This window comes from Panthera uncia (genome assembly GCF_023721935.1).
Source record: "Panthera uncia isolate 11264 chromosome A1 unlocalized genomic scaffold, Puncia_PCG_1.0 HiC_scaffold_16, whole genome shotgun sequence".
NCBI lineage: Eukaryota > Metazoa > Chordata > Mammalia > Carnivora > Felidae > Panthera > Panthera uncia.
The window spans coordinates 61,242,053-61,256,703 of NW_026057576.1; the positions used below are offsets into that span (position 1 = coordinate 61,242,053).

At 37.3% G+C, this 14,651-nt stretch overlaps 1 protein-coding gene across 2 annotated transcripts in view; it reads left to right on the forward strand.

The window, feature by feature from the left end:
- Nucleotides 1-14,651, forward strand: part of GPC5 (glypican 5) — a 682,725-nt gene that overhangs the window by 298,800 nt on the left and 369,274 nt on the right. For both annotated transcript variants that reach the window (XM_049647136.1, XM_049647137.1), the window contains exon 4: nucleotides 13,652-13,785. In XM_049647136.1, coding sequence (XP_049503093.1) covers nucleotides 13,652-13,785 — 134 coding nt within the window. The remainder of the gene's footprint in view (nucleotides 1-13,651; nucleotides 13,786-14,651) is intronic.

A 14,651-nucleotide genomic window follows, 5' to 3' on the forward strand; every position in this document is an offset into this window, starting at 1 on the left:
AGAATAACCTTTGTTTGAACATTTTAAGCCTCTAGCTGATGCCATTTCTAAAGCAGCTTCAAACATTTTCAGCTTTGGAAAAGTGGAAGAATATATGGTCATACTGCTTTATTCTTCTTTCTTATTTTTATCTAATTGTTACATCTAGAATATGCATTTGGATGGCTTAGGATTCTTATTACTCCCTTTGATAAAGGCAGTGGTTAAGTTTTGATTTTATGGCTCTGAGATATTTCCATGCCTTAAACTTGATGTCAAGGTGTTTTTCTGTCCTTCCCTGTGGTTTCTTACTGCCCCAATATGGAGGTTGCACTGGCTGTCTGGCACTCTTCTCTTTGTTGGGAGAGCTTAGTAGTTGGTACGCTATCAGACTGTCTAACTCAAAAGGTTTAAAATGTCATACAGCCCAATGCTCATAGAAGGCAAAAAAAAAAAAAAAATCCCCCTTAGATTGTATTGCAAAAGGTAATTGAATCAAGCTTTACTTAGGATAACCAAGTTAGTATCCCATGTAGAATTCTATCCCATTCCTATCCTCTCAGGGTAGGATTGCTCTCATTTTTTTTCTCTCCACCAATGCTTCAAGGTCTGTGTACAAGGTTCCCTGCTGCCCCTGCTTCCTGGTGATTTTCTCTGGGCTCCTGTACAACTTACTGCTTATCTATTCTTTTGAAACATTACTTATACTCTATTGAGACATTGTTTGTATTGTATTGAAGTTAACTTCATATATTTATCAATTTGTTTCATCATTGGAAATTCTACCTCCCTAACTAGATTATAAACTCCTAAAAGGCAAGACTTTAGAGGATTGGCAAACTATGTTCTAGTTCTAGTTTTTATTGCCTTTAATGATCCTTCAGACTTAAAAGAGAAAGATAGCCCACATTTGGAGACCTTTACAAAATCCCCTTAGTTGAATTAAGTGTGTCCATTTGGCCGATGTCACAATATGGACAGAGCTTAAAGTGATTTGCTTAAAGTCAGATTATACATTTTCTCCTAAAACTTGAAACTGGCAATTGCTTTAGTAAATCAGCATTCTTCTAACTGCCACCAGTGATGTGGCCAGCCTCTGCAGATGCTCTCAGATTCCACAACACTCCACACACTCCTATGTTGTTAAATATGTGTTCTGATTGCCTGGATCAATCCCATTATGCTTTGTTCCCCCATTGGCATCAGTGACCATCAGGAATCCCAAACTCCAGTTATCCAAGATCATTATACCAACCTGTATATCTGATAATATGATTCTAATTTTTTAAGTTTGTTTATTTATTTTGAGAGAGAGAGAGAGAAAGAGAGAGAGAGAACATGTGCAAGTGGGGGAGGGAGGGAGAGAATTCCAAGCAGGCTGCACACCGTTAGCACAGAGCCCAATGCAGGGCTTTAACTCACAAATCATGAAATCATGACCTGAGAGGAAATCAGGAGTCAGATGCTTAACCAACTGAGCCACCCAGGAGCCCCTGATTCTACTTCTAATCATTCTGTCCTCCCATACTCATCACCAATGTTTGTACCATCTCTGAAATCTGCAATTCACTTACATCACATGGTCTTCATTTTCTGCCATTCCTGCTCCCTTACTCTTGTATTTCTAATCCAAAAAATTATTTTATGTTATGGAAGTATTCATAATATTTACTCTCCCCATCCATTTCTTTTGCCCTTATTTCTCTCCTTACCCAATCCATAGTCTATGATCCAGCATCTCCAATGCATCAGCCGTGGATTTGTGCAGAAGTAAAGGCACTCTGACTTCAGATTGTAGGTTTAAACTACGTGTCTCCCTGGTAGTCAGACACTTTGAGAAATGTCTCACTTGTTTTGCAATTGAAGTATTTTGGGATCAAATGATCTGAAACAGAGTCTGTACTATTAAACATGCAATCAAATTGTAATAGCTACTGTCCTAAAACAGAACAGAGCAGAACAAAACAAAACAAAATAGAAACTGACTTGACTCTGTGTCCTTTTGAGGCTCTTTCCCATAAATCTGTGCTCCTTGACTATAAAACTCCATGAAAGGTTTGTGTATTTTCACAGTCAATGTTTTTTTTTTTTTTTTTTATTGAGGTATAACTGACATATAACACGGTATTAGTTTCAGGTGTACAATGTAATAATTTGATATATATATTGTGAATATATAATTCTAATTAACATCCATCACTGCACATAATTACAAATTTTTTTTCTTGGGATAAGAACCTTTTAAGATCTACTCTCTCGGTAACTTTCAAATATGCAATACGGTATTTTAACTGTAGTCCCAGGCTGTACATTATATCTCTATGACTTACTTATAACTGGAAATTTGTACCTTTTGACAGTCTTGCTTTCTGATTTCCTTTTATCTCTTGTACCCGAGTTACTGTGCTTTCTGTCACACTTCTCCACAGAAACTACACTTTTCACAAGTGACCAGTGGTCTTTTTCTCATAAGATATATGGTCCATTTTCATCCTCATTTTATGTGAGCTGTCAGTCACTTTGCACACATTTGATCATTTCCTCTTAAAAAAGAAAAAAAAAAACAAACCTTCATTTGTATTTTGCCATGGCCCAGTCTCCACTCTCAATGGATTCCTTTTACTTCTCTGAAAGTTTCTTTCCAGAATCTTTTTTAACTTTTCTTTGTCTCCACCTGTGAATGTTGGAATGCCCCAGGTATTGGTCTTCTGTGCTCTCCTCCATCTGTACTCATCCCAAGGACAATGCAGTCAACAACCACATTCATATACTTTGCCTGGCCTTACCCTTGAGCTTTCATTTCAGCTCATATAACTAACAGCTTATTGGATAGTTCCTCTTGGATGAATAATAGTCACAGAAACAAGAATAGTCACAGAAACACACAAATCTGTCCAAAAGAGAATTTTATTTTTCTCCCCAAATTCATCCTTCTCTAGCTTATGTGACACTTCCATTTGCCTAGTTACTTTGGCCAAAAAACATCAGAAGTCATTCTTGAATCTGCTGGTTCCTTCACTTGTAGTATTTAATCCACCCTCAAGCCCTCCTATTCCCACCTTCAAAATATATGTGTCCTCAAGCGAGATCTCAGTCCTTGAAGACCATCCTTGGCAAAGCCATCATCCCCTTTTCCTTGAATCGCCAGACTGCTTCGTATCTGGATTCGTGGTTTCCATCTTGTCTATCACTCTGTTGTGACTTGCCCAGACTTCTCTCCAAACAATAGACAGATAGACAGTGTGATATTTTTAAAACATAAAACAGATAATGTTATTGCTCTGCTCAGAATTCTGCAGTGACTTCAGACAAACTCATTCTTTGGCAGAACATACGTGAAATCATGTAATCCGGCCAATTTACCTCTGATCCCCAGCCCCCACCTCATACTCTGTGGTGTTTTTCCATTGTAGCAGCCTTTTTTTTCTCCTTCCCAGGACTATTTTAATTCCTGTTCTCTCTGTATATAAGCACCCCCCTGTGATCTTCCCATGGCTGCTTCTGTATTCATTCAGAACATAACTCAAATACCACTTTAAAGAAGTTTTTCTTGGCCAACTAGTTGAAGCAGTCCATTGTCTCCCAACTCATCAGTCTATGACTTACTCATTTAATTTTTTTTTTTTGCTTTTTAGTTTAAATTCCAACTAGTTAACATACAGTATAATATTAGTTTCAGGTGCACAACATAGTGATTCAATAGTTCCATAAAACACCCGATCCTTATCACAGCAAGTACCCACCTCCCCTCTGGTAACCATCAGTTTGTTCTCTATAATTGAGTTTGTTTCCTGGTTTGCCTCTCTCTGTCTCTCTCTTTTTTTTCCCTTTTGCATGTGTTTGGTTTCTTAAATTCCATTATGAATGAAATCATATGGTATTTGTCTTTGACTGACTTATTTGGCTTAGCGTAATACTCTCTAGCTCCATCTGTGTCATTACAAATGGCAAGATTTCATTTTTTTGATGGCTGACCAATATTCCATTGCATATTTATACCACTTCTACTTTCTCCATTCAGGAGTCCATCCTCTGTCCAACCCATTAGTCTATCTCTTACCCATTTTTGACTGAATGGCATTCACTAAGGCATAAAGGTAATATATTTAATGTTCTATTTTCAGTTTCCTCTGCTAGAATATAAGCATTTTTAAAAAGTTTCATCATCTCTCAGAATGTATTCCCATCTTTTAGAATAACACCCTACAAATAATAGGTGCTCCACATATTGAGCGATGCTGCTATCTGTAGCTAAACAAGGACTAAAATGCATAAATTTGACTTCCAGTCCTGGGAACTTGCAAAAATAATGTGCTCATATAATTGTAAGGGAGGAAGAAAGATAGGTATGAATGAAAAGGAAAGAGAGATTGGAATGAAGGAAGGAAAGTAAAAGGGAAGAAGGGAAGGAACGAGGAGAAGAAGGAAAGACAGAAGAAAGGGAAGGAGGAAAGAAAGGCAAGAGGGCTCAAGAGGGGAAAATAATTGGTTGTCTTAGTTTTCAGTCTCTCCCCATTTCTGACAACAACATAGCTCAGTTTGGAGGAATTAGTCCTCAATTCTGGGTTGGTTTTCCTTTTCTCATTTGATTACATTGGCACTCAGCCCCATTCTTCCATTTTACATGGAAGACTGGCTTTTTTATGCAGATTTCATGTATCTAAATATTTGTCAGTTTGGCCTACAAGTTGCATTTTTTTTCTAAGAGTCCTGAGTTAAATGATTTTTTTTAACATTTTATTTATTTTTTGGCGGACAGAGAGAGAGAGAGAAGGAGAGCAGGGGAGGGGCAGAGAGAGGAGACACAGAATCTGAAGCGGGCTCCTGGCTCTGAGCTATCAGCACAGAGCCCAATGCGGGCCTCAAACTCACGAACCTCAAGGTAATGATCGGAGACGAAGTCAGATACTGAGCCACCCAGGCGTCCCGTGAGTTAAATGATTTTAAATGGCCACATGCAGTAAATTTAATTAGTGATTAGGCATCAGATTGAAATGCAGAAGCTCCCTCTGGTGGTTTAATTTGCAGGTGCTCAAAACTAGCAATGCAGAATTAGGATCCCACTTAGAATATCTAGAAATGTTATTCTGCTTCACAGTGTCCTGCCCCTCCTCCCCTTCCTCTTCTTTCTTCTCTTTTAATTTGAACTATAAAATGAGTTCAGTGTGGCAACCTTTATGATGATAGCTATTGAAATCTATGCAGGGAGGCAACTTCTGGAAAATTAAAAGGAAAGACAAGGAAAAGCCAGCCATCCAAGGACATTCTTTGGTTCCAAGTAGACACTTGTAAAAGGGCCTTATTTACTCTTTGCAGGCTCTAGAGTTAACATATCTCTACCCTTGCGAACTGGAGACAATAGGTGTTTTCTTCCTTATTCAGCGTTAACACTGTTTTATTTGCTTTTTCCCAGGAACTGGGCACCTTGTACAAACTTAGAATTCTCCTTATGGATAACTTATATTTAAAAGTACTGCTTTTTAGAGTCTTAATAATTTATAACTTACTATAAATATTCCTTGTTGCAATACCAGAATGTACTAGTGTTTTAAAAGTGGTATTATAGCTATAACTTTATATTTTTTCCACAGCTGACTTCTGGAATTATTTATACCTTGAACTTCAAAGTAGCATGCATATTATATAGATGGTGATTGCTCCATAGTTATAGGTATGATATTCTGTAATCACTTATTTTTTCACTTCCATTAATACAAACTTAGCGAAATCTTTTGTAATAACGTATTATCACCATACCATAATACTAGTCCTCATGAAGTTAATATTTCTCACCAAAAGTAACTTTGGCTGGGAAGACATCTAGCATACTAATGGAAATTGTCAGAAAAATAGACTATATTTTACAAATGGCTCCATTAAGTTCAATTTTGCTGAAATTCATCTCTGATCATATGATTTTACTATGTTATCACTCTTGCATAATTAATATTGTTTACTTATTGTTTGCTTAATTAAATTCATCTAAAAGTTTATCAACATTCGGGCACCTAGGTGGCTCAGTCCGTTAAGTATCTGACTTCAGCTTAGGTCATGATCTAACATCTGTGAGTTCAAGCCCCACACCAGGCTCTGTGGTGACAGCTCAGAGCCTAGAGCCTCCTTTGGATTCTCTTTGGATTCTATCTTTGCCCCTCCCCCAACTCGTGCTCTCTCTCTCTCTCTCTCTCTCTCTCCAAAAATAAATAAACATTAAAAAATTTTTAAATAAACATAAATTTGAAGTTTAAAAAAAGTTTATCATCACTAATTCAGTGTATTTTTATGCTTTCATTGAAGTATATGTTGCATTATATTGAAAAATAAACTAGGAAGATATTTTGGAATCTACCTGATTCAAAGATTGAGTTAATAAACTATATTTTGATGTATGGGGACACTATCGTATGTATCAATGTGATGAAATGGTATATACTTCTTTTTAAGTTTTTCATGTTTATTTATTTTTGATAGAGACAGAGCACAAGCAGGGGAGGGACAGAGAGAGAGGGAGACACAAAATCTGAAACAGGCTCCAGGCTCTGAGCTGTCAGCGCAGAGCTTAGAGCGGGGCTTGAACTCACAAACCTCGAGATCGTGACCTGAGCCGAAGTCAGACGCTTAACCGACTGAGCTACCCAGGCGCCCCTCTGACTACTTCTGTCAAAATATGACACATGAAGGAAATGAACTGATAATTTAAGGAAAATTAAGCAAGATTTTTGTGTTTTAAGAGTTTTATGTATCCACATGCTCCTTTTATTAATTGCATGTAATTATCATCATTTCATTATGTGTTCAAAGCAGATGTAAGCTACAATAAAGACTAGGATGTTCAAAACAATTTATTTGTGTGGTTGTAAAAAGATATGTTACTTCATCAAGCCTGATTTTGGCATTATATTATTTACAGTTCTCCAGAGAAATATATATGTGGAGAGATTTATTTTGAGGAATTGGCACATGTGATTATGGACGCAGAGAAATTCCATGACTTGCTGTTTGCAGGTGGAGACCCAGGAAAGCCAGTGGCATATGATTTAGTTTGAGTCTAAAGGCCGGAGAGCCGGGGAAGCTGATGGTGTGAATCCCAGTCTGAAGGCAGGAGAAGATGAGATGACAGTTCACTCTATGAGGCAGGGAAAAAGAGAGAAATTCCTTCATCTGTTTTTTGTTCTCTGCGGGCCCTCAGTAAATTGTATGATGCCCACTCACATTGGCGAAGGCAATCTTCTTTACAGAGTCCGCTGACTCAAATGCTAATTTCATCTGGAAATAGTGTCACAGACATGCCCAGAAATAATGTGTAACCTTGTCACCCTATGGCCAGTCAAGGTGACACACACAATTTACCATCATAGGCATTCAATACGCAGTAATATCATGATTGAAACCAATATTGATCAGTTGCATCCAACATGGAAAACACAGGTGATATCAACATTTTGATAACTTTTAAAAGTTATTTGCAATACCAAAATAACACTTATTTACTAAAATATTTTAATGTGCAATTAAAAAATAAATGTGGATTAGAGAGTTTTTTATTTCCACCATGATTTTAAGAGCAACTACAGATCACTAGCAATATGAAAATCCTTTTTATATTGAAAAAAAATTGATTTTTTAGAGAAAATGTTGAGTATTCATAAATCCAAGAACATTTAATATATGTCAATTGTGACATCTTTAATGAAATCTGACAGAACTTTGCTTTTCCAATTCTGTTAATCAGGTATTTGATCAAATCAAAATTATTTCGCTGTGGTAGTTTGTAGATCAGGAAGTTACTGACTATTCTTTGCAATGTTATCTGAACTTTCGTGGAAGAGAGGAAAATCTTATGTTACTATCTCACTAAGTTGGAACTTGGGGAGTGTATCAAGAGAGAGTGCCTTCTTTGGGGCACTTGGATGACTCAGTTGGTTGAGCATCTGACTTCGGCTCAGGTCATGATCTCACAGTTTGTGGCTTTGAGCCCCGTGTCGGGCTCTGTGCTGACAGCTCAGAGCCGGGAGCCTGCTTCAGATTCTGGGTCTCCCTCTCTCTCTGCCCCTTCCCTGCTCATGCTCTGTCTCTCTCTCTCTCAGAAATGAATAAACATTAAGAAAAAGAAAAAGAGGACTTCTTTTTCATAAATTCAATTATTCTAGTTTGCCTCCTAAAATCCGTCAGAAATCAAATTGTCTAATATCCTTACATTTCTCCCCACCTCCATTAGTTTGTGGGAATCTTAAAGGAAATAACTGCCATGTTTCCCCTCATATATTTCCACATACAAAGGAAAAATGGGCTTCTCTGGTTTATTCATATATCTAGATCATTTTCAACCCAAATTATTTCATTCATGTAGGACACTTAGGACCCAGGTCTTATACGATGCTGGGAGTCCCTCCCAATGGTAAGAATATGTGACTAACAAGACCACTAATAAGTATAAAGAAAAGACTGTTGATTGGATAGTAGTAGATAGACTCATTCAATAGCTAGATACAGACTTAGCAAAGTTATATTCCTGCCTTGGGCTTCTGTCTCCTCACCTATAGATTAAGGTTGGATACCTTCTGTTTTTCTTTTTTAAGTTTATTTATTTTGAGAGACAGAGAGCATGAGTAGGGTAGTGTAGGGTAGTGGCAGAGGGAGAGGAGAGAGAGAATCCCAAGCAGGCTCCACCCTGTCCCCGCAGAGCCCGATGCGGGGCTTGAACTCATAAACTGCAAGATCATGGCCTGAGCCGACACCAAGTGTTGGATGCTTAACTGACTGAACCACCCAGGAGCCTCAAGGTTGGAGACCGTCTAAAAGACTGCCAGCTCTGTTAGTCCAGACTAACAGTCCTCCCTCCCGCCCACCCTCTCCTCCTCTCTTCTTTCCTTCCCTCCTTCCTCTTAATCCTTTTATCTCTTTCTCTTTTCCAGTCCCTCTTCCTTCTCCTCTTCCCCTCCCCACCCAACACCTTATTTTCAGAGTTGTTTTTCTCCTGCCAGAAGATTTTCTCTCCGACCTTCTTGGCATTCTATATACATTTTGTCATTTCATCCATTTTCATGGTTTTAACTATTGACTCTATGTAGGTGATTCTATTCATTAACTTTCCTTTTATCTCCAATGCATCATTTAGAGCTACCTTTTAGAATTACCTCCAAATCAGTTTTAAATGAGAATTTATCTCCTGCTCTAAGGAACAGAGAAGCCAAAACAATACACTTGTTCTACCTTCTAACTTGTACACGTGGGTTATTGGATCTTTGTTCACCATGATTAACAGATTCAAAACTGCTAACAGCTTTGATTTTCCTTCTATCTTTTTGCCTCTGATAGTGGTGGAGCATCCATCCACCTCTGTTTCATCCTATGAACAGATCGCTTAGTAAATACAGTACCTCCACATTCATTGCTTTTCAACTAGTGATGATCTATACAGTTTTCTCTTCAATTATTATAATTATTATTAAACATTTTAAAAGACCATTGCAAAAGAAATAGAGGCTCCGCTTATGGGTGTCAACTGAAAATGAACAATGTAAATTGTTCTTTAAAAAGATTTCTGAGGAGCGCCTGGGTGGCTCAGTCGCTTGATCATCTGACTCTTGATTTTGGATCAGGTCATGATCCCAGGGTTATGGGATCGAGCCCCACATAAGGCTTCGCACTGAGCATGAAGCCTGCTTAAGATCCTCTCTCTCTCTCTCTCTCTCTCTCCCCACCCTACCCCTTTTCCTCACTCACACACTCACTCTCTCTAAAATAAATAAATAGATAGATAGAAAAATAAATAAACAAATAGCTTTTCTAGATTATTAACTAAGAGTTTTGGCAATTTGATGACTTGAGTAAGACTGAAAACAAAAAGGGAGGCTCTAGGAGAAGTTGTCCTTCTGCAAGAACATAGTGAGAATGGGAAAGTTTGCATGGTGATAAGTACTAAAACAAGTACTCGCTCAGGATGGAAGAAGTGACCTGGGTTAGGGGCAACTAAAAGGGGCCCTTCAAGGTGAGATGGGAACTTGAAGATCAGTGGGAAGCCAGAGAATGAACTTAAAGCAAGAGTAGGTAAGCCTTAAGAAGGGAAACAATTCTTTCAGAGACACTTCAGACTGATTGCAGGGGAGAACAGTACAGAGCAAGGAGGGGGATAAGGAGGAAATGGCAGTGTAAGTCAAAGATGAAAAATAGTCCAAGTAAGTGTGAAGGACTTTTCTATAGCAAGAAGGTATTGAAATGGGCCACCCAAATCGGCTCACCCCAGCAGGGCCAAGGAGACAGGCTAATGTGCTAGTAACAGATGGCTTTCCATTCCCTTTCAATAAGGTGTGAAGTAGAGCTCCCCGGGTAGCGGGTAGCAAGTCAACAAGTAGAAGGCTTTGAAATTTATTTGTATTTGTTGGAATCTGGTATAGATGCCTGGACCTTTGGATACAATCAAAGATAACATAAGTCTATGGCTTGTACATTTTCTTTTGTATTTGTAGCAAAATACAAAAAAGAATTGTAAAGATGATGAGAATAAAGATCTTGTGAGGCTAGTGTTTTCAGCTTTCTATCTACCTGTCTAGGAAATATGTTCAGTAGCCAATATGGTTTTAAGTCCAACATGGGAAGGGCAGGGTGAAATAAGATTTCCCTTAACTTATAACTACAAAGTGTTTTTATTTTCTCAAGTTTTAAGGACAGGATGAGAGCCGAGATTCCTAGAAGTTTCCTAGAGCTCTATCGCTAGTCACATTGGATCATGATAGCAGTCTATTTCTTTTTTACTGTGTTCCTTTATTTCAAATATTCTGCAGTTTCATTAAACAATCTCACTCAATATTTCCGCCATCAACTTACATTGTCTTCCCTTGGTTCTTGTGACTAAGAATTGTTGACAATGAAGATACTTTTTTTTTCCATTAAGAAAATATTTTCACACTTAAATATATTTACACTGCACTATCACTATTTTTCAGCTTCTTGGAAATTCACTTTGAGCCTTTTAACACCTTGGTCTTACACTTCCCTAACTTCTCACTTTTGGTCATTTGCCAAGCCCTGTTGATTTTTTAAAAAATAGATTGCATTTTTTAGAGCAGTTTTTTTTTTTTTTTTAATTTTTTTTTTCAACTTTTTAAATTTATTTTTGGGACAGAGAGAGACAGAACATGAACGGGGGAGGGGCAGAGAGAGAGGGAGACACAGAATCGGAAACAGTCTCCAGGCTCCGAGCCATCAGCCCAGAGCCTGACGCGGGGCTCGAACTCACGGACCGCGAGATCGTGACCTGGCTGAAGTCGGACGCTTAACCGACTGCGCCACCCAGGCGCCCCTTTTTAGAGCAGTTTTAAGTTCACATCAAAACTGAGCAAGAAGGTACAGATTCCCCATATATCTATCCCCTGTCCCCACTCACGCATAGCCTACCCCATTGTCAACATCCTTGTCAGAGTCAGACATTTTTTGGAATTGATGAACCTCAACTGACACATCATTATCACCCAGTCTATAGGTTATATTAGGATTCACTCTTGGTGTTGTATATTCATTCCATTTGTTTGGACAAATTTATAATGACATGTATCCACCCTAGCATCATACACAGTAGTTGTACCATCCCAAACGTCCTCTGTTCTCAGCCTGCTTATCCCTATATTCTCTTTGATCTCTGACAACCACTAAGAATTTTAGTGCTAACAGTTTTGCCTTTTCTAGAATATCATATAGTTGGAATCATACAGTTTATAGCCTTGTCAGATGGCTTATTTTACTTCATAGTATGCATTTGAATTTCTTCCATGTCTTTTCTAATAGCTCATTTGTTTTTAGTGTTGAGTAATATTGCGCTATCTGGATGCACCACAGTTTTACCCAGTCACCTACTGAAGGACATCTCAGCTGCATCCAAGTTTTGGCAATTATGAATAAAGCTTCTGTAAACATCCATGTGCAGGTCTTTGTATGGACATCAGTTTTCAATTCCTATGGATAATTTTCATTTTGTAAGAAACCACAAAACTGTCTTTCAAACTGTCTATACCATTCTTCATTCCCACCAGCAATGGATAACAGTTCTTCCTGCTCTCCATCTTCCATAACTTTTGGTGTTGTCTGTGTTCTGGATTTGGCCTTGTTGATTTTACTTCTCTCTATAATTCATGAATCTTTCTCTTCATGAACATAGCCACTACTACAGTTCAAAATAACTTTTTTGCCCCTCAGGACTACTTTAGGAGTCTGTTCACAATTTACCTGCTCTGAGGCACTTGGGTGACTCAGTCAGTTGAGCGTTTGACTCTTGGCTTCAGTTCAGGTCATGATCTTATGGTTCGTGGGTTTGAGCCCTGTGCTGGGCTCTGTGGTGACAATGAGGAGCCTGCATGGGATGCTGCCGAGAGCTCAGAGCCTGCTCAGTTTTCTCTTTTAGGAGAAAATTCAGTTTTTTGCCTTTTTTCTCTTCTAACCTCTAATACATTTTCTTTGCAAATATAAGAAACAAGATAAATATGGGTTAAATAAACAAATTAGTGCATAATTCCTTTAATGCTCATTGCATGGAAAATTAAAGAAATTGATAAATTTAATGGAACTTGGGAATAATTTACTCTCATTTCTTCATCTTACATATAAGAGAATCAAATTCAAAGAAGTTCTGCTACTGTTTTCAAGATTTCAGTGCTTAAGATGGAAAAATTAGGACAAGAACCAAAGTCTCCTGATTCCTAGGCAATGTTTTTATGTATTTGCAATTATACTACTCTACTTCTTTAAGTACTCCACCTCTTTAAGGTATTGTGTGAGTCTTTTTTATGCTCTACATGGTAATATGTCCAATTAATTAGTTACTTTCTCAATGATAATTATGTAAATTATATAAAGATCTTGGCTAGATAAGTTTTTTACTCTTTCATTTGATTTTAGAAAAACGATTTTAGATTTTAGAAAAACAACTATACTAACACTCTCAAAATACAGGAAGAAGATATAGAACAATTACCAAATGAAATGTCTATACAAATGTATTCATTATTATTTTAAGAGAGGATCTTAAGGGGTACCTGGGTGGCTCAGTTGATTGAATGATTGACTCTTGATTTTGGCTCACATCATGATCCCAGGGTCATGGGATTGAGCCCCACATTGGGCTCTGCGCTGAGAATACAGCCTGCTTAGGATTCTCAATCTCTCTCTCCCTCTCCCCCTCTCTACCACTTGCACTCTCTCTCTCTCTCTAATATAAAAAAAAAGACCTTAAGAAGAAAACTACCTTTAGAACTCATTTAGAAAACAGACTGCATATTTAATAGCAAATTATTTCATTTAAAATTTCAGTACAATTATGTAATTGTCATAAATTGAATATAAACCATAAAATACCTATTTTGGTTAAGTAGTCTTATTTATACAAGCAGGCAAGTTTATTAGTATACTTCTCTTATTCTGCATATGTTTGCTTCATGTACTTTGCGTATATATACATGCAAAACATATATATGTGCATAGCATCAATTAATCATGGTTGCCATTTTATGCAGGTAATTTGATTCCCCCTTTGGAAAATTAACAAACATTTTATGTCTTAAAAGTTAATATTGAAGTGTAAGTAAGAACATTACATTGTTTTGGACTCTAGCAAATATTACATTCTCAGGTAGGATGGAGGAAGGTTTCTAACTGCCTTTTAATATTTTCTCTTTGAAAGATCAATAAGATTTGTGGTCGTCCAATCAGAACACCAACACAAAGCCCCCGTTGTTCTTTTGAGGGAAGCAAAGAGAAGCATGGGATGAAGATCTCTCCAAGAAATGGTGAAGAGACACTTGCCAACAGAAGAAAGTAAGACATTTGTTTTACAACCAGAAAGAGAAAAGAAAGTAAGCCATTAATTTTCAACAGAATAGAATGTATTCAATTAAGTAGAACCAAATACACTATTGAAGAAAAAAAGATTACCATTAATTACTTTTAAAACTCAGCAGTTGCTCCTATTCAGTTAATTAGGAAGATAAGTACAACCTGTGAGACCAATAAAACTTCCTGTGATAAGGGACATTTGCTATAATACACTATGGCGGGCAATAGGCACGTATGGTCATTGTGCTCTTAAAATGTGGCTAGCGTACAATATTGTACAGCAGACATCTAGGACTTACTCATCTAGCTCAACTGAAACTTTATGCCATTAGTTAATACTTCCCCAATTCCCTCTCCCTGTAGTCAACAATACTATATTGTACCCTTCAAATTTTGTTACGAAAGTAGATCCTACCATAAAAAAAAAGTTTAAAATATGGCTAGTGTGACTGATGATTCCATTTTTAATTTTAATTGATTTTAGCCTAAATTCCACATATAGTTAGTGTCTACTGTATTGGGTGATGCAAGAGAGAAAAAGCATTCACATAAATGATGAAATCTGTGTTACTATTAAGCAAGTATTTAACAAATGCTTAGATAAGAAGTTTCTATATCTTTAATCTGAAATGCTGAACATGGCTATACATTGATTCAAAATGATAAGCATTGAGTGGCTTGCTTCTATAACTCACATTTCTACCGCTGCCCCTGTCACTGTTTCACATGTTAAATTAAAGCCTTCATCTATATCTCTTTGCTTGATAATTGGCAGTCAAACTGAAAAACTCTTAAAATTAAAGGAAACTGTTACTTTATTTATTTTTGCATTCTGTTGCCCACTGTAT